At 38.4% G+C, this 20,081-nt stretch overlaps 1 protein-coding gene across 1 annotated transcript in view; it reads right to left on the bottom strand.

Moving 5' to 3' along the window:
• The window catches only part of CCDC81 (coiled-coil domain containing 81), a gene marked incomplete at both ends in the record, with an annotated part of 54,310 nt that overhangs the window by 14,945 nt on the left and 19,284 nt on the right, over positions 1–20,081 (bottom strand). The window contains 6 exons of the mRNA XM_084251120.1: positions 6,105–6,325; positions 6,539–6,617; positions 8,020–8,192; positions 13,585–13,689; positions 14,255–14,401; positions 14,815–14,908. Of these exons, the coding sequence (XP_084107246.1) occupies positions 6,105–6,325; positions 6,539–6,617; positions 8,020–8,192; positions 13,585–13,689; positions 14,255–14,401; positions 14,815–14,908 (819 nt within the window). The remainder of the gene's footprint in view (positions 1–6,104; positions 6,326–6,538; positions 6,618–8,019; positions 8,193–13,584; positions 13,690–14,254; positions 14,402–14,814; positions 14,909–20,081) is intronic.

Here is a 20,081-nt window from a genome sequence, read left to right as displayed (position 1 = left end):
TGACCACTACCTCACACCATACACAAAAATCAACTCAAAATGGATTAAAGAACTAGACATAAGACCTGAAACCATAAAATATATAGAAGGAAATATAGGCGAAACACTATGTGATTTGCACATCAAAGACATCTTTACAGACACATCACCCAAAGCAGTGATAGTGAAGGCAAAGATAAACAGCTGGGACTATATCAAATTAAAGAGCTTTTGCACAGCAAAAGAGACAATAACAAAAACAAAGAGAAACCCCACCAACTGGGAGAACATTTTTGCACCCAACACTAATGATAAAGGACTGATCACAAAAATCTGCAAAGAGCTGATGAGACTCAACAACAACAAAGAAAATAATCCAGTCAAAAAATGGGCAGAAGAGCTTAAAAGAAACTTCTCTGAAGAGGAAATGCAAATGGCCAACAGGCATATGAAAAAATGTTCAACATCACTTGTCATCAGGGAAATGCAAATCAAAACTACCATGAGATACCATCTTACACCAGTGAGAATGGCACATATTAAAAAAACTAGCAACAACAAATGTTGGCGAGGGTGTGGAGAAAAAGGAACTCTTCTGCACTGTTGGTGGGAGTGCAAACCGGTCCAACCACTGTGGAAAGCTGTGTGGAGATTTCTGGACCTACTAAACATAGAGCTTCCATGTGATCCAGCAATTCCACTCCTAGGTATTTACCCGAAGGACACAGAAACATCAATTCCAAAGAACACCTGCACCCCTATGTTTATAGCAGCACTGTTTACAATAGCTAAGCTTTGGAAACAACCCAAATGCCCAAAAATAGATGACTGGATCAAGAAGATGTGGTACATATATACCATGGAATATTACTCAGCATTCAAAAAAGATAAACACATGCAATTTGCTGCAACATGGATGGCGCTGGAAGGGATCATGCTCAGCGAAATAAGCCAAAAAGAAAAAGAAAAATACCGGATGGTCTCACTCATAGCAGGAATCTAGAAAACTTAAATAAGGGACCAGGAAAATGAATAACTATAAGAAAGTGAAAATCAAAATCAACAAAAAACTATGAACCGAGACACTTTTAGGGGGGCGGGGGCGGGAGGGGAGGGATTGGGGTCAGAATGGGGGGCTGCAATTGTATGGGGAATATAACAATAAAATTTATAAAAAAAAAAATAAAAAATAAAAAAAAAAATTAAAAAAAAAAAAAAGAGTAAAATACCTTGAGCTAAACTTAATGAAGGAACCAAAGAACCTATAAATTAAAAACTATAAAACACTGTCAAAGGAAATAAAAGAAGATACAAAGAAATGGAAAGGTAACTTGTGTTTGTGATTGGAAGAATATACCTTGTTAAAATATCTAAATTACTTAAAGCAATTTCTAGATTCCATGTAACATCTCTCAAAATCCCAATGACACTTTTTCCAGGAAATAGAACAATTATAAAATTTATATGGAACCACAAAAGGCTCCAATAGGCAAAGTTATCCTGAAAGAATACAGAAGTGGAGGCATCGCAGTCCTTGACTTCAAACTATACAACACAGCAATAGGAATCAAAACAGTATGGTAATAAAGCAAAAACAGAAACCAAACTAGTGGAATAGAATAGAAATAGCAGAAGTAAACCTACACAAATACAGACAGTTAATCTTTGACAAAGAAACCACAACCCTACATTGAAGACAGGAAAACCTATATAACAAGTGGTGTTGGGAAACATGGAAAACCTCATGCAAAAAAAAAAAATAGAGAAAGAAACAAATCATTACTTAACTCCATACACAAAAATTAATTCAAAATAGATTAAACTTGTATATAAGACCTAAACCATAAAAATACTTAAAGAAAATATAGGTGACACATCCCTAAATATCAACTACAGATATGTGTTTGGGGGCAAAATCTCAATGGCAAGGGAAATAAAAGCAAAAATAAACAATGGGACTACATCAAACTAAAAAGCTTTTGTATACCTCAAAAGAAACCACCACAAAAAGCAAAAAGGCAATCTATTGACTGAGAGTAGGTATTTGCACATAATACATCTGCAAGAGACTTATTTCCAAATAACATAAAGTATTTATACTTATTCAGTAGCAACAACCACAAAAAAAATATTAAAAAATGGATGAAACAATCAAATAGATGGTTTTCCAAAGAAGGCAGGCAGATGGCTTAGAGGCATATGGAAATTGTTCAACATCACTTATTATAAGGGAAATGTATTTCAAAACCACAATGAGATATCACTTCACCCATGTGAGAATTGGTAGGATGTTGGTGAGGATGTGGACAAAAAGGATGGTAGGATGTTGGTGAGGATGTGGGCAAAAAGAAACCCTTATCCATTCTTGGTGGTAATGGTGCAGCCTCTATGGAAAATGGTATGGGATTCCTCAAAAAAAAAAAATGAAATGGAAATTCCATATGATCCAGCAATACTTCTGCTAGGTATTTGCATAAAGAATATGAAAATAGGGGCCTCCCTGTGGCGCAAGAGGTTAAGCATCAGAACTATGAAGCTATCCACAGCTACTGCAGCACAAGTTCAATCCCCGGCCAGAAAGGTGACTACCATGGCACAGCAGACCTCTCCTGACTCGCCTGCTGCTCCCCTCAGCAGTGTATTTCAGTCAGTCTGCCTGTTCTGTTCCCCACTCTGTCTCTGGTGAAATCTCTCACTCCCGCCCTTGCACTTCTGGCCTGTACCTCAATTCTTGTACGCATAAATAAATAAATCTTTTTTAAAAAGAATATGAAAATATTAATACAAAAAGAAACTTTTTTTAGCTGTTATATTGATAACAGCACTACCCACAAATGCTTAGGCATAGAACCAACCTAAGTACCCAATGATAGATAAGTGGATAAAAATATTGTGGAATATATACTCAGTGGAGTCCTAATTAGCTACTAAAAAAGATCAGGTAGTGTCTTTTGAGATTAAATGGATGGACCTTGTGGCGATTATGATAATTAAAATGTCGGGACATGAAAGACAAATATCATATGCTTTCACTTATCTTGGAATATAACCAGAAAACACACACTGGCAAAGCATAGCAGAAACAATTCTTTGACTCTGGGAAAAATGTACTGGTTACCAGAGGAAACAAGAGGGATGAGGAAAAGGTCGAAGAAAGAAGGGGATAGAGAGTTAGCGCTAGAAAGAAGGGTGGGGGAGGTGTGTGAAGCATGTGCACTGACGGTGTAAAAAGGTAACCACAAAGTTACGTAAATATATAAACTGACAAATTCATAAAAAATTAAAAATGAAACTATGAGCTAAAATTTAAAGAACAAAAAGCAAATCAAGTGTAAATATTTTAGCAGGTCTACTTGTATCACACTGACCACATTGTCTCCTCTGAAAGAAGGCGGCTTTCTGGTTGCCACAGGAAGGCTTGAGATAATATCTTCAGATAAAACAGAGGGTAGAAGAATTGCAAAAGATAAAAGAAGTGAGAGAATCCGGAAAAAACAGTAAAGGGTACAGAAATGGAAGACAAGGCTATGACCCTTACAGAAAAAGGGGTCTGTGACCTATAATCCAACCAGCGGTAACCAAGTAATAACCCCAGCTTGTACTTGTTCAGAGATTTGTAGTTTCCAGAAATGTTTTCACTTGACTCATCTCCTTGACTTCTCAGTCAGGGAAGGCAGGGGAGATGGGGAGATGTGATTCTCCTTATTTTTCACAAAGAGAAAGAAGTAACACCCAGAAGTGAGTTTAACCCTCCTACCACAAGTTCAGATCAACTGGTGAAGCTAAAGCCTCACAGCAGCAGTTGGAGTGGCCATAATCTTTGCAACAAATGTTGGGGGGCCCACATCTGCTCACATATTTGGCTGTGTGGCCAGGGGACAAGAGGTGGCTATTTGATGGCTATAAATCAGGAGTTAAAAGTGACAAAGTCTTAGTATACCCTCCAGACAGGATATAATGTCTTGAAAATAATCTAGCACTGAACATTCATCTGTAGAGAAGTCATATGTAGGGAGCACCCCAAACAATAACATTCCCACCTGTTTTAGTTGATATGAAAACAATAATTACACTAACTCATAAACCAGAAGAACAGCAGTTTCCTCCTCATTTTCTTCCTCTTCTAATAGCAACAGCCACCCTTGATTGAGTACTTACTCAGAATCAGATGCTATACTAAGCTATTTACAAGAATCATCTCATTTAATCCTCAACCACACTGGAGGTATGCACTAGAATTATCACTAATAACTGATAAGGAAACCAATAACCTCGGAGGACAGTGACCTGCCCAATATAATACAACTCTTTAAATGGCAGAACTGTATTAACCAATCACACCTGGAAGTTGACCTTGGGGCCTTTGGGAGTCATCCATGAAAGATGTGGAGCGGTGGGATGGGGATCCCAGCAAAGGGCCGGGTAGCTGAGACTGTGAAGGTGTGCTTGCTGGACTTGAGGTAATAACTATAAAAAAGTATGGCAATATTTCATATTTCAGCAAACAGTATAGATATCCAAGTATATCAGTAGGTTTAACACACTATCCCACATCTAACTTGATTCCAATGTCATGATTTTAACTTCTCTCACATCTATCTACCAATAATCTAACCACTTTTATTACAATAACCTCCATCTTCACCCTATTGTTTCTATTCATATTGGCACATGTGAACCTACTTGGTATAATTTATATCTTTGCACTGACCCATTATAAAATTCATAAAATTTTAATAAGTAGGGTTTTTTTTGTTGTACATCTGCCTTCTATAAAGAAAATTCCTTTGAACAGAGGAAGTCCTTTTAGAACTCTTGAGTATTTTGATGATTTTGACTAATCAACAACTAAGAAGAAATTGGCCTTCTCTGTCAAGTGGAGGAAAGAGAGTAGGAGATATGGTAGGTGGGAAGGTGAGAAGAAGCCAAAACGTTTCAAGGCTCAAAGGTGGTCAAGAGCTTTAAAAATTCATATGTGGACTATATGAAACTAAACTAAGAGTCAGACAAAGACAAGCTTAAAAACTAACCCTTAGTAGCTGACTACAGAACTGAAGCACTTATTGGGGGGGAGGGGGGTACGAACAAACAGGGAAGGAAGCACAGCGGTCTATGGTGGTGGGCGCACTACAGTGGCAATATCTTATGGAGGTATCCAAATATTACCTCAATTAAAAATTAATTAATATGTGCCATTCTCACAGGTGTAAGAGCTGGAAGGGTTCGTGTGAAATAAGCCAGAAAGAGATAGAAAAATACCAGATGGTCTCACTCAGAGCAGGAATTTAGGAAACCTAAATAAGGGACCAGGAAAAAGACTAATTATAATAAAGAAAAAATCAAAATCAACAAGCAACTATAAACCAGAGCCACAATACAGGGCAGGAGAAGGGAGTAGGATCAAAACAAGGGGGGGTAGGCATTTTACAGGGACCATAACGAAGATGAAAATGCATACATTGTGCAAAAATGAAAAATGATGTTAAAAATATATATAATAAGAATTAAAAAATAAAAGCACGGGAAAAATTCATTAATTTTAAAAATTCACCTTAGTGGGGTGATTCATCAGGCATTTTAAGAAATGTCATACTTGATGTTTGAATTTAAAAATATTTGCTTGATATGATATAAAGTACGCTGCCTACCCTACCACCTATCCACCACTGTCCCACCGCCACTCAGCAGTGTCATATATATACCACATGAGCGGATCTTTGAAGAAAGTGAGCTTAGTGCAAGCTGCGAAAAGGGACCAAATTTCATATCTAGGTCTATTTAACCACAACAGCACATTTGTGATTAGCACTGCACTTCAAGTGGAGAGTGCCAGCACAGACGACTCTTTTAAGAAGTTCTGTTGTACAAGGATTAAAAAAATATATAGGAAGAGGTAACTGAAAGGTGAAGTTGGATCAAAAGAATTTGACTTTTTTAATTTAAAAACTTCTTCATAGGGTGAATTGTGAAAATGAGACATGATGAGGCCTGTAGTGAGTTTCAAACATAGTCTTACACATCGTAACTCCCCGTCGTGTTCACTGGAATGATTTCTCTGCTGAGAAAGAGAGACAAGGATTGACCGGGAGACAGGAGGCAGAGGGAGAAATACCAGGGGCTCTTACTCTGTGTGTGTTTTCTGAAGCATCTGCAAATCCCGCTTCTGGTTTGTCAGCTGGTGCAGGATGGCCTTCCGCCGCTGGCCCGCGGCTGTGTCCACCTGGTGCTGCATGTACTCCTGCTCCCGCTGCCGCTGGCCCGCCCACAGCTCGCTCTCCTTCTTCCCAAAGATGGGTTCAGAGGAGTCTGATTCAAACACAGGCAGCTGAGGGGGTTTGTTCCTTATCTGAAACAGGGACATGGATACTTCAGGCTATCATTATTCCAGAGAATAAACTTTCTGCACAACGTTGCAGCATTGTAGAGGAAAGAACAAGAGGGTCGAAAGTCACCAGATAAAGACCACGTAAAGGTATTTACAGTTTGACGGTATCTAGAAATATTGTTACCATGCTATCGAAGCACTGCGTAATATTAAAAATAAAAATTGTCCCCTTACCTGTGTATCCAAAGCTCTCTTATAACACAGTCTTTCTTCCATCTTGTCTTTGATATATTTGGCTCTTTGTGCAGCAAGCCTGGCAGTTAAGGAGAGAAGGTGGGGGCACAGTTGGTTATAGCGTCTTTAGTAATAGAGCAACTTCAAATATAATACTTATAGCAACAATCAAATATAATATTATATTTGATAATAAGTATTACATAAGTATTATATAATACTTATTGTATTATATTTGATATATTAAATATTATATTTATTATTATATTCGATAAGTATTCATGGGAATGAGAGGTTGGAAAAAGTGGCATTTTCTTTTGGGAGTTTACAGTTTAATGATAAAAGAGTCATTCAGATTCATAGGCTTGTGAACAATATGTTGGACACAAGACATTCAGGACAAGTGTAAGTATGTGATTCGCCACATTGCCCAAACTCACTACTAATAAGACAGGCTCTCCTCTCTCCCCACGCTTTAAAAATTAAAAAAAAAAAACAAAAACAGAAAGTGACTATTACTCTATGAAATGATTCATCACATGGTTCCTTTTTTAGAAAAGTGATATTTCCTATAATAAATTATGATTCTATTTTTTGCAATCCCCAGTGAACCCACATGCTCTATAAATGAATTTAATAGAACATTTACATCTTATAGAAATAAATATTTCGGTTACAGAAGCTAGCTTATTTACAACAACAAATAGGAAAATCACACTGCACCGCTTCCATTATTTCTCTCCCGGCCTCAGTAGCAGAGGTGGCCCCCTGTGGGCATGTTTGAATTCTGTGACCCTGACACTACCTCAGGGTTGAGATGACAGAAGCATGTCCCAGCCCTTACGATAAAAATTGACCAGGCTGGAATAGGGCTGAGCTGCATTATTCTAGAAGGTATACTTTGATGGCGATGATTCTGTTATCAGAAAAGAGTAGGGGCCTGTGTCTTATGCAGAAGGAATAGCACATGCAAAACTACTGAGACTAACATTCATCCAGGTTTTAACTGTAATAAAGACAATGTTTTCTAAAGAGCTGTGGGCGTGAGCAGAGGGAAAGGGTGTTTACACATCTTTTAGTCCCTGGTTCCAATCCTCTGGGTCCCCCATGCATTCCTTGAACTCTGGCTCCATGGGACCCCCCCACCCACTTCTAATAAACCTCAGCTGGGAATGATGCCTTCTCAAGACAAGTCCTTCCCTCCATCTACCAGTGTGCGTGGTCACAAAGCAATACAAATTGATATTCTTCATTACAGGAATTACAGATGGGCAGTCATTAAATAATTATGATGATGAAAGCTGTTTCATTCTTCTAATGAAATGCCATGCTAAAGTTCTGGCTGTCAGCTGGATTAGTTTGCTCAGTTGGTTCAGCTGAGACATTCATGAAACTGCTAATACTGATTCAACATCACAGGAAAATATGCTTCACATGAAAATTCCAGACCCATTTTTCGGAGCATGCCTAATAGGACTTACTCCTCTGTAAGCTGCACTTGTTCTAAGCGGTCCATTAATTCTTTGTTTTGTCTCTGTTTTATCGCCTTTTCTCGTCTGTTATCCATTTGTCTCAGGAGACTTTGGGAATACTCCTCTTGCTTAAAAGCATTAATCTCAGAACTGAGTGGCCGTTTATCAAATAAGAAGGATTTCTAGAATGAAAGAGAAGCAATTTACTTATTCTAGGATACTAAAAGCCAACAAAGAATATAGGTATTAATTCAGAAGACTAAAACCATAAAAAACATTTATTAATTTTAATGTGTGCCCAGTCCTCGACACATTGATAGCAAGTGTTGAGGTAACGCATACAACGACATGAGTGTGCTCAAGGATGAGTCAGAAAACTAAACACACCCCATTTCTGAGAGATAAATGAAAGTGGATTCCATGGAGTATGGCCTGGGGTAGCACTTGGAACTTAGAATTCAGATGAAATGAAGGAGGCTTCTCAGCAACATTAAATGAGCAAGAATAGAGAGGAGATAAGAAGAGGAAGAATTGAACCCTTACTCATGGACTTACTCATTCTAGATACTTGTGACCCAACTGACAAATAACAGAGCTCAGCAGATAGACACTGAACACATGAACAACACATCAGGAAGGTTAATGTGATGAAAGTGCTATGAGGCCCTTATGATAGAAATTGACTGGGATGGAATAGGGCAGTTGTTGGTAGGTTGTTACAGAAGGGAATTTAGTGGAGATGATTCTGTCATCAGAAAAGAGTAGGGGCCTGTGTTTATATAGAAGGAACAGCATGTGCAAAAAACTCCTAGGTGGAAAATCAGCTAAACATGTTGAAAGGGCAGAAGATGATCTATCCGACCATGGAACAGCAAGGAGAAGAAGCAGTCGATGAGCTCAGAGAGGGCAGCAGGGAAGAAATCAAACCTGAAAAGTCAAAGTAAAGAGTTTAGATTTTAATTCAATGGGAGGTCATGAGAGGCTTTACACAAGAAAATGATATGCTTTGGTTAATAATTTCAAGATTTTTTTACTGCTATGTAAAGAACACACTGTAGAAAAGCAAGCACAGGCAAGCAGTGAGCCTAGCTAGGGGGGTATTACATAAGCTGGGTTTTATAATGTGACTTGAACTACACTAAGAACATTGTAGATGAAGAGATGTGAAGAGATATTGAATGAATTTTGGAGTAAAAGTAACTGGTGGCTATGAGTGACAAAGGAGGAGGAATTTGAGGTTTCTCCTGCATGTGGGGTTCATGCAACTGTCTGCCTAGTGATGCCACTTACTGAAATGATAAGGTTGAGAAAAGAACAAGGTGAGGAAGATAGTAAAAAGTTATGTTTTGCATTAATTCAAAAGGAAACCTGCACGTCTGTGCTTTTTGCAGCACTATTTAAAATAGCTAAGGTATGGAAACAACCTAAATGCCCAAAAATAGGTGACTGGATCAAGAAGATGTGGTACATATACACAATGGAATACTATTCAGCAATCAAAACTGATAAACTAAAGCCATTTGCAGCAACATGGATGGAGCTAGAAGGAATTATGCTCAGTCAAATAAATCAGAAGGAAAAAGAAAAATATCATATGGTTTCACTTATAGGAGGACTATAGGGGAACCAAACAAGGGATCAAGAAAAAAAAAACACAAAACTAGCAGGAAAATATAAATAAGAGACATTCAGCAGAGGAGGGGGAGGAAGAGAGATTAAAACAAGGCCAGGAGGAGCACAAGAGACTATGGCAATGGTTCATGGGTGACTTAGTGGTGGGACTTCTATGGGTACTACACCTGAGAGAGAAATCAAACATGATACAAAAATGAACAATGATGTAAAATATATATATAAATATTTTTATAAGTTATGTTTTGGTCTTTAGAAGTAAGAAGTCTATAAGTATATCAAAAGGAGATACAAAGTGAGAAGTAATAAATATCTGGAACTTAAGAGGAATAAGAGATCATGCTTAAATCTCAAAAGCACTGTAACTTCCCACCACCTTTCCCTGCTGGTCTTGCCTGGAAGTTTCTTCCAACATTTGCATCTTTACCTGACTCCCATATAACAGGAAGTTTTCCAGATCTCTGGTCTGGGTTAAATGACTTTCCTCTTTGCTCATATAGTGCCCTGTTCAAAGATTTATCATAGCTCACACACCATATTCATGTCCATTTAAATCTATCTACCCCACTAGCATGAGACTTCTTTAGAGGGGGACCTAGGTCGTATTCCTCTTTGTTTTCCTGATTACCAATACATAAGAGGTCAATGAATGTTTGATGATGAACAAAGAAAATACATTTTAATTAGTTCTATATCCAGAGTGTCAGATTACCTAATGATGGTATGGACAGAAATGTATTCAGGCCAAAATAAAACAGGCACATAATGATTAAAAACAATAAATTAGTTACAAAGCAGGTGCTTAACTCCTTCTGAACCTGGGCTTATCGAATTTTATACACCTACACCTGGGAAAACTGGGTCACTACATGCAAAAGAATGAAGCTTGACTACTACCTCACACCATGCACAAAAACCAACCCAGAATGGATTAAAGAACTAGACATAAGACCTGAAACCATAAAATATATATAGAAAGAAATATAGGTGAAACACTACATGACATGCACTTCAGTAACATCTTTACAGACACATCACCCAAAGCAGTGATAGCGAAGGCAAAGATAAACAGCTGGGACTACATCAAATTAAAGAGCTTCTGTAAAGCAAAAGAGACAATAACCAAAACATAGAGACACCCCACCGACTGGAAGAAATTTTTGCACATAACACTAATAATAAAGGACTGATCACAAAAACCTACAAAGAGCTAAAGAGACTCAACAAAAACAAAATAAATAACCCAGTCAAAAATGGGCAGAAGAGCTAAAAAGAAACTTCTCCAAAGAGGAAATGCAAATGGCCAACAGGCATATGAAAAAATGGTCAACATCACTTGTAATCAGGGAAATACAAATCAAAACTCCAATGAGATACCATCTTACACCAGTGAGAATGGCACATATTAAAAAAACTAGCAACAACAAATGTTGGCGAGGTTGTGGAGAAAAAGGAACTCTCCTGCACTGCTGGTGGGAGTGCAAACTGGTCCAACCACTATGGAGAGCTATGTGGAGATTCCTCAATCTGCTAAAGATGGAGCTTCCATATGATCCAGCAATTCCACTCCTAGGTATTTACCGAGAGGACACAGAAGCATTAGTTCAAAAGGGCAACTGCACCCCTATGTTCATAGCATCACTATTTACAATAACTAAGCTATGGAAACAACCCACATGCCCAAAAATAGATGACTGGATCAAGAAGATATGGTACATGTGCACAATGGACTATTACTCAGCAATCAAAAAAGATAAATTCATGCAATTTGCAGCAACATGGATAGAGCTGGAAGGGATCATGCTCAGCAAAATAAGCCAGAAAGAAAAAGAAAAATACCAGATGGTCTCACTCATAGCAGGAATCTAGAAAACCTAAATAAGGAACCAGGAAAAAGACTATTTATAATAATGTAAAAATCAAAATCAACAAGCAACAAGCAACTATAAACCAAAGACACACAGTGGGGAAGGAGAAGGGAGGTAGGATCAAAACAAGGGGGATGGGAATTGTACGGGGACTATAACCAAGATGAAAATACATACATTGTGCAAAAATGAAAAATGTTGTAAAAAATATATAAAATAAAATACTCTATTTGGTTGATAAAATCTAAGAGGTAAAAAGTAAGAATTACTTTATGTATGATCATATAACTAAAATAAGTAAAAAAAAAAAACAGTATGGTGTGAAAATAAAAAGATACATCAATTAATGAGTAGAATAGAATAAAAATCCTAAAAATACACACACACTCAAATGGACAGGAGCCAAGAGTATACATAGAGGAAGGAAATTCTCTTCAAGAAATTGTGTAGGATATCAGACAGTCATATTGCAATATAAATATATATATACACATATATTAAACTATACCATTCTCACAGCATACACAAAAATTAAGTCAAAATGGAATAAAGACCTGGAAATAGTACCTGAAACATGAAATTTATAGAAGAAAACAAAGGCAAACACTCCACAATTCTGACTCCAGTGATACATCTGGTAACTTGACTCTAACAGCAAGGAAAACCAAAGCAAAAATAAACAAATGGGACTATGTGGAACAAAAAAGTTTCTTCACAATGAAATAAGCTATTATTAAACTGAAAATATATCCTACCAACTGGGAGAAAATATTTGCACATCATGTGTCTGACAAGGAGTAATAGCCAACATGTACAAAGAATTCATCCAACTCACCAAAAACAACAAATATCCCAATCGAAAATTGGGCACTAGAGCTAAATAGGCACTTCTCCAAGGACATACAGATGGACAACAGGTGCATGAAAAATGTTCAACATCACTTATCATTAGATAAATGCAAATCAAAACCACAATGAGATCTCACCCTCACTCCTATCAGATAGGTCCATATTAAAAAACCAAAAAACAACAAATACTGTCAAGGGTACAGAGAAAAAGGAACAATTCTACACTGCTGGTGGGAATGTAGACTGGAACACAGAATCAATGTTCTTCAAAATATTAAAAATAGATATTCCTTATGATCCAGAAATTCTCCTCTTGGTATTTATGCAAAGAATGGGCCTCCCCAGTGGCGCAGCAGGTTGAGCGCAGTGCTGTGAAGCTGTCTGCAGCCTCTGCAGCATGGGCTCGATTTCTGGCCGGCCCTGGAGAGACCCACATGATGCAGCAGACCTCTCCTGCCTTGCCCGCTGCTCCACAGCAGTGTCTTTGGTACATCTGCCTGTTCTGTTCCCCACTCTGTCTCTGGTGACTCCTCTCACCCTCCCACGCCTCCTACCTGTACCTCAGTTCTTGTATAAATAAATAAATCTTTAAAAAAAAAAGTGCTAAAACACTAATATGAGGCACTACATACACTTCTTTGTTCATTGCAGCACTATTTACAATAGCCACGTTATGAAAACGTAACAGATGAGTGCCCAAAAGCAGATGGGTGGAATAAGCAGATGCTGTCTACATACATGGCAGAACACAACTTGGCTATAAAGACATGAATCTTGCCATTTGCAACATGGATGAACAAGAGGAGATTATGCTAAGTGAAGTAGGTGAGAAAAAATAAAATAAATATTGGATGGTTTCACTCACCTGTGGAATATAAAGGAACAAGCAAAACTGAAGCAAAACAAACTCTAGGAATATGGCTTCAGAATTCATATTTTGCAGAGGAGGGAGGGAATTAGAGGAAGGAAGTCAGTGGTCTGTGGTAGAGAATTATGGGTGCTTGGGTAGTGGGTGTGGTGTGATGACACACATGTGAAGAGTTAAGAACCTGTTTCTCTAAATCACATAGAATGCTGTCCACCAATATTACCATAATAATATATATATATATATATATATATATAGTACTCAGAAATAAAAAAGCACAACCTGTAATACAAAAAGCAAATACAAATATTCACCGATGGGGCAGCTACTAGCAATAAAAATTTTGAGAAGACTTACATAAAATTTACGTTTCTCATTCTTGTGGAGTCTCATAGCTTCAGCAACTCCAAGATTATAGGCAGCATTTTTTTTATTCTGTTCTCTAATAGCCAGATTTTTCATCTTTGCAAAAATAAAAAAACATGTTGAAATCGAGTCTTTAAAAATGTTAATTATATTACATTAAAATAATCCATCCAAGTAGAAACCTGCCTTTTGGGGGGAATAGTACTTTCTGATGTCTTCACCACTTATAAGTGGGTTGAGGAATGTGTTTTATTTCCTATTCTTGGACTTTAAGCACCAGGACCTCCATGGGGATCATAAGAAGGAATAGAAATTTACATAAATAACTATGATATCTCAGATACGGAGAATGACAGTGGGGTCAATTATTGTAGAGCATAGATATCAGGATAGAGAAAATGCAAATGTGTCATTCTGCCTTCATTTGCTTGAAATCACTCCAAATGCAGAGAACCATCGATGACATAAGCAAACATTCAGCTGCATGATATTCATGCCAGTGTTACTCAGTAGTAGTAAACTCTTGGACATTCCAGGTTTTAGTTCAGTACTGAGAACATGGTTTCGTAAGTTACACAACAGACATATATTAAAAGTCTAAATGGAATTATATCATGTTTTATTGGCCCATGTTAAACACTCAAATTGAGTTGTTGAATACCTGCTGTTTGAAGATAGCCTCTTGGTCCTTCCATATTTGATACTGCTGTATAATCTGCTCATCGTCTATCTCTCTTCTCCGCCTCTCCTCACTGTAGTACAACGGGGTATTCCGCTGTGCTCGTTGCAAACACAGATAACACAGTTCCTAACACATAAAGTTTCAGGATGAATTAATTTCTGCCTTGTACCTTTTTTGCCTTCCTACTCCCTTCACAAGTGCTTCAAAGACGGGGTGTATTAAGAGGCAAATATATAAAAGGATGCATTATCAACAATTAGCAAAATGAGATTTGCAGAGAGGGCTCCCACAATGTTCAAGGATGTACTAAACTCTCACTGAATCAGGGTGTTTATAACAACTGAAAATCAGAGACTTCCCAATCCTATTTCTAACTAGTAGATCTTGACTAGATTTATTACAGTTCAGCTTGGGGTCCTGACTACTTGAATTATACCCATATGTTATAATCAAGAAATAGTGATTTCCACAACTATCTTTGAGAAACAAAAGTCAGGGGAAGATTCTAATTCAATGTTGTTTGTTTGAAGACACTGTACCTGTCCAGCTTTGTTATGACCACGGCAACCAGGGTCGGGAGAGCTCTTAGGCTTCATTCCATTGTCATTTTTTAGACAACCTGGAGGTGATACGCTATAAAAATATTAATTAATGTTTGACATAGTCTAACCTCTACAGCAATGGCAATTAGAGGCAAGTATAAATATGAGAGAAAAAGCTCAGTTGTTTTCTTCAGAACCTTCAAAACAGAGGTAAAGAATTTATGCTTTTCTTCAGATAAACCTGGGTTTGAATTCCACCTTCTTTGTTTACAGGCTGACTGGATTAGACAAACCGAATAATCGTGCAGAGAGTCAGTTATCAATCCTATGAAGTGGGGATAAAGTTTCTTCATTCTACAAAAATGTATCGAATGGCTAACTGTGTGCATTGTTCCAGACATGGGCAATGCAGTGAGGAACAAAACACAAACACACAGACAAAATTCCTGTCCCTGTGGAAATAACATTCTGATGGGGACAACCAATAAAACAAGCTAGTGAATTTATAGTTGCATGATGATGATAAGAACCACGCAATACTGGAGGGATGGCCTAAAGGGAATGGCCTAAAGAGAAGTTCTCAGTGTGGGAAGGTAACCTTTGAGTAAATTCTTCAAGAAAGTGAGGTTAGGGCCTCCCCGGTGGCGCAGCGGTTGAGCGCTGGGTTGCGAAGCTGCCCACGGCCTCTGCGGCTCCGGTTCGATCCCCGGCTGCTCCCCAGCCACCGGAGGAGGGTCCCACATGGCGCGCAGACCTGTCCTGCCGCCTGCTGCTCCCCTCAGCAGTGTACTTTGGTCCTTCTGCCTGCTCTGCTCCCTGCTCTGGCTCTGGTGAATTCTCTCACCCTCCTGCGCTTCTGACTGTACCCAGTGCATGTATAAACAAAACAAACAAACAAATAAATAAATAAAACATGGTTCTATAAAAATAAATAAATTAATTAAAAAACTTATTAAAAAAAAGAGAAAGTGAGGTTATAATAGTGCAGACACCTGATGGAAAAGGCTTTCCAGGCAACATGAATGAGTGCAAAATCCTTATAGTGGGTGGTGGGAGGTGGGGGAGATGCCCATGTTCAGCATGACCACCTGGAGATGAATTAATGAGTAAAACTAGGAGAGATATCAATGACCAAGCAGGCCCTTGCAGACCATGGGAACAATTTTGGTTTAACCCTGGGTGATAACTAGGAACCAGTTGAGGATACAATGTCCACTTTTAACAGTTGTAGAGAGCACAGCAGACCCTCTGTTACTAAGAAATATAACTTGATACAACATTCCTGAAAATAATCAGTAATGTGTATCAATGGCATGAAAAATGGACATCACTTACCTCCAAAGTTTTACTTAAAAGTTTTTGTCCTGGGGCTACCCTGCCAGGGATTAAAGACGCATGGCTAGCAAGTCATCACCAGCCAGAGCAGCACGAGTTGATCCCCGGCCAGCCAGGGAGCAATGGCACAGCAGGCCTCTCCTGAATCACCCACTGCTCCCCTCAGCAGTGTAGTTCAGTCGGTCTGCCTGTTCTGCTCCCCACTCTGTCTCTGGTGAATCCTCTCACCTCTGGCCTGAACCCCAGTTCTTGTATGCATAAATAAATAATACTTTTTTTCAATGTTTTTTAAAAGTTTTTGTCTTATGGAATATTCAGTCAGGTGCAAAGAATTATGTGTAATAATATTTATCATATTATTCATAAAATAACTAAAATACAAATATAAAATAGGATATTGGTTAAATAAAAGGTTTAGGGACTCCCTGGTGGCGCAAGTGATTATGCAACCAATGAAGCTGTCCACAGCCACTGCAGTACAAGTTCGATCCCTGGCCAGGGTGCTACCCACATGGCGCAGCAGACCTCTCCGGACTTGCCCGCTGCTCCCCTCAGCAGTGTATTTCGTCAGTCTGCCTGTTCTGTTCCCCACTCTGGCTCTGGTGAATCCTCTCACCCTCCTGCACCTCTGGCCTATACCCTGGTTCTTGTATAAATAAATAAATAAACCTTTTTAAAAAAACTGTTGCTATTATGGTTTCATACTTTGTTCTACAGGATCTATATTCCACATGGCATTTCTTTTAATTGAAAATAGAGATTCAAAGTCAGACTTGGTTATAAAGTTAGTGAGTATAAATTACTAAACATATGTTAAAATTATTGATCTCTAAAATGTAACTATGATATCTGCAGATTAATTTTTTCTTAATTTCCAGTTCTCTTAAAGCATCTTAGTTTTCAAATACAGTCATTTTCTAGAGCAAATTATCAAAAGGGGCTATTAAATTATAAATGGAAAGTTATATTGCAAAATTCATGAAGAGGAGAAAGAAACATAAAACATTTTAGAAGCAATACAATGTGTAAAATCCCAAGAGAAAGATGAAGATTTAAAAAGATGGTGATTCTGTGCCATTTCTTAATGTAACCACTGGTATTTTTTCAAATTTTACTGATTTACATAACTATATGCTTTTGGGAGTGCAATCTCACACCTCCATATGTGCACACGTCTCTCTCAGCCTGCACCAGACCTCCAGCGCCAATGCCCTATGACCTTGTCACCTTTATCACCTCTTCCTTCCCCTCAGAATCTGTGAATTCTATGCTGTGTTTTGCCAGTTTATGCTCTTTAGTTATTTACGTTCCATAAAATATATGAAACTATCTAATAAATGTCTTTTACTTTGTGACTTACTTCACTTAACCACAATCAAGTTATGATCCATTCATTTTGCCCCTAAAGGCAATATTCATCTTTTCTAAATAGATTAGTATTGGGGCCTCCCTGCTGGCACAGGGTTTAAAGACACAGCACTGTCAAGCTGTCCCAGCCACTGCAGCACCAGTTCAATCCCTTGCCCACCAGGGAGCTGCCTTCATGGCATATCAAACCTCTCCTGTCTCGCCCACTGCTCCCCTCAGCAATGTATTTCAGTCAATCTGCCTGTTCTTCTCCCCACTATGTCTCTGGTGAATCCTCTCAGCCCCGCACCTCTGACCTGTACCTCAGCTCTTGTATGCATAAATAAATAACTCTTTAAAAAAAAACTGCCTAAAAAATAATAAAGAAATAAAAGGTTTAATCAGTGAGGTAATGCTCAATCATTTGCTAACATTTTGGAATATTTAAAGCCATGGAGAGATTTTCACCACTTATTGTTAAGCGTAACAAAGGTGCGTATGATATGATATTTAAGAAGTGTTTATGTTTGAAGTATAAGCATAAATACATGTTTTGTAAATGCAAGGAAAGCTTCACTAATAATCCCTAGCAATTCATTACTGCTCCTCCTTATGGCCGCTGTGTTTTTGTTTCATCATGTGCATTATTTCTTCAGCATCAGTCCAGTGGTTTCAAATGAAGAATATACAGTATAATGTAAACACAAAGTTTCCTCTTTTTAGTGAGGTTATGAGTGATGTTTTTTGTATCTCTTGATGTTCTCATTTTTTCCCAAAATTTCTGTGATAAACATGTATTACCTTTGAAATAAGTACACACACAAAAATAAAACCCACATTTTTTTTATCAACTTCTTTGGAAACTAATAATCCCTAATAATTATTCCATCCTCTTTGCAGCTTCTGTACCTTCTTTTATGTCTTTCTCATGTGCATATTTTTCTTTAGTGTCTCCCTAAAAGACTATAAGTTTCATGAAAGAAGGTTTATATGTCTTTTATATATCCTACATACAGCTCTGTTAATTTCAGTGTCTACAATAGTGGCTGGCACACGGTCGGGTTCAACATTTGTTGGACTGAACTAAATTCCAAAGTACTGACCATTTAATTCTCAATTGTCTTTTAAAACAGTGGCATTATCCAAAACAAACATTTTGGATAATAAGTGACTAGCAATCCATGAAGAATATAAATTGCACATAAGAGTTGATACATAATTCACCATGTGATCCAGCAATTCTACTTCTATTGTATCTACCCAAAGAATACAAAAACACTAATTTGAAGGGAAACACACATTCACATGTTCACCACAGCACTATTTAGAATAGCCAATTTATGGAAAATCTATGTGCCAAAAGACAGATGTATGGATTAGGAACATGTGGTGACCATACACAATGGTATTATGTTCAAGTATAAAATAAGATACACCCTTGCCAGTCACAGCAAAATGTAGGGAGCTAGAGATCAAGCTAAGTGAAATAAGCCTGAAAGAGTAAGATAAATACTGGTTAGTGGGTCAGGGAAAACCAAATCAGTAACAAAATCTAAAAAATTGACAATAACAGTGAGGCAACCAAAACCAGAAAGGAAAGAGAGGGTGGAGCAGAGTGGGGTAGGGACAAAATGGAATATGGTAGAGGTCTATGGGTGCCTTGGTGGTGGGTGTATATTGATAATACACTTGAAAATGTGATCTATACCTTTAAATCACATCAGCACTGCAAACCAATGTTTCTGGAATAACAGTAAAATTAAAAATAAAAAAGTTGATACATAATACATTAATAAACTTAAGATTGTTACTATTGTTACTCTGTGGAAAGCACCTAGTAAAAGTTCAATAAGTACTTGAATTTGGTTGACTCATTTGATGTCTTAAAAAGGGAAATTTGGAGCAGAAGTCTCCCCGAGGAGCCAGAGGTAAGCTGGGAGGCTTGCCCATGCAGTCCCAGCCCAGAGGGGAGCGGCACCCACGCCTGGGGCAGACCAGGCGTGCAGGGGAGCGCGTTCCCGCATCGCCATTTTGCAGCAGGGACCTTTCTTTGGTGGAGACTGTGTGAAACCAGCAGAAGGCTCCCCGAGGAGCCAGAGGTAAGCTGGGAGGCTTGCCCATGCCAGGCGCCTTCTAGCCTGCAGTCCCAGCCCAGAGGGAAGCGGCACCCACCGCTGGGGCAGACCTGGTGTGCAGGGGAGCGCATACCTGGCACCGGCATTTGCAGCAGGGACTTTTCTTTGGTGGAGACTGTGTGAAACCAGCAGAAGTCCCCCAGAGGAGCCTGAGGTGAGCTGGGAAGGTCGCCCAAGATGCCGGCCAGTACCAGCAACACAGTATCACAAGGAATATGGCAAATTAGAAAACAGGCAGTAGGGAGTAGAAAAACCACATGCAACCCAGCAACTCCTCAGCAAAAAAGCACACAGCAAAAAGAAAACCATCTACCAGATTGCAACGACAGTAACTTGGAAGAACTTATGAGCCTTCCAGATAGAGAATTTAAAATTGCTGTGATTAAAAAAATGACAGAAGTCATAAAGGAAAACAATGATAAGGGAAAAATAATTAATGACCAGAAG

Source organism: Talpa europaea, assembly GCF_964194135.1.
Source record: "Talpa europaea genome assembly, chromosome: 1".
NCBI classification, from domain to species: Eukaryota; Metazoa; Chordata; class Mammalia; order Eulipotyphla; family Talpidae; genus Talpa; species Talpa europaea.
The sequence above is the reverse complement of the archived record's forward strand: the minus strand, read 5'-3'. Positions and strand labels throughout refer to the sequence as shown.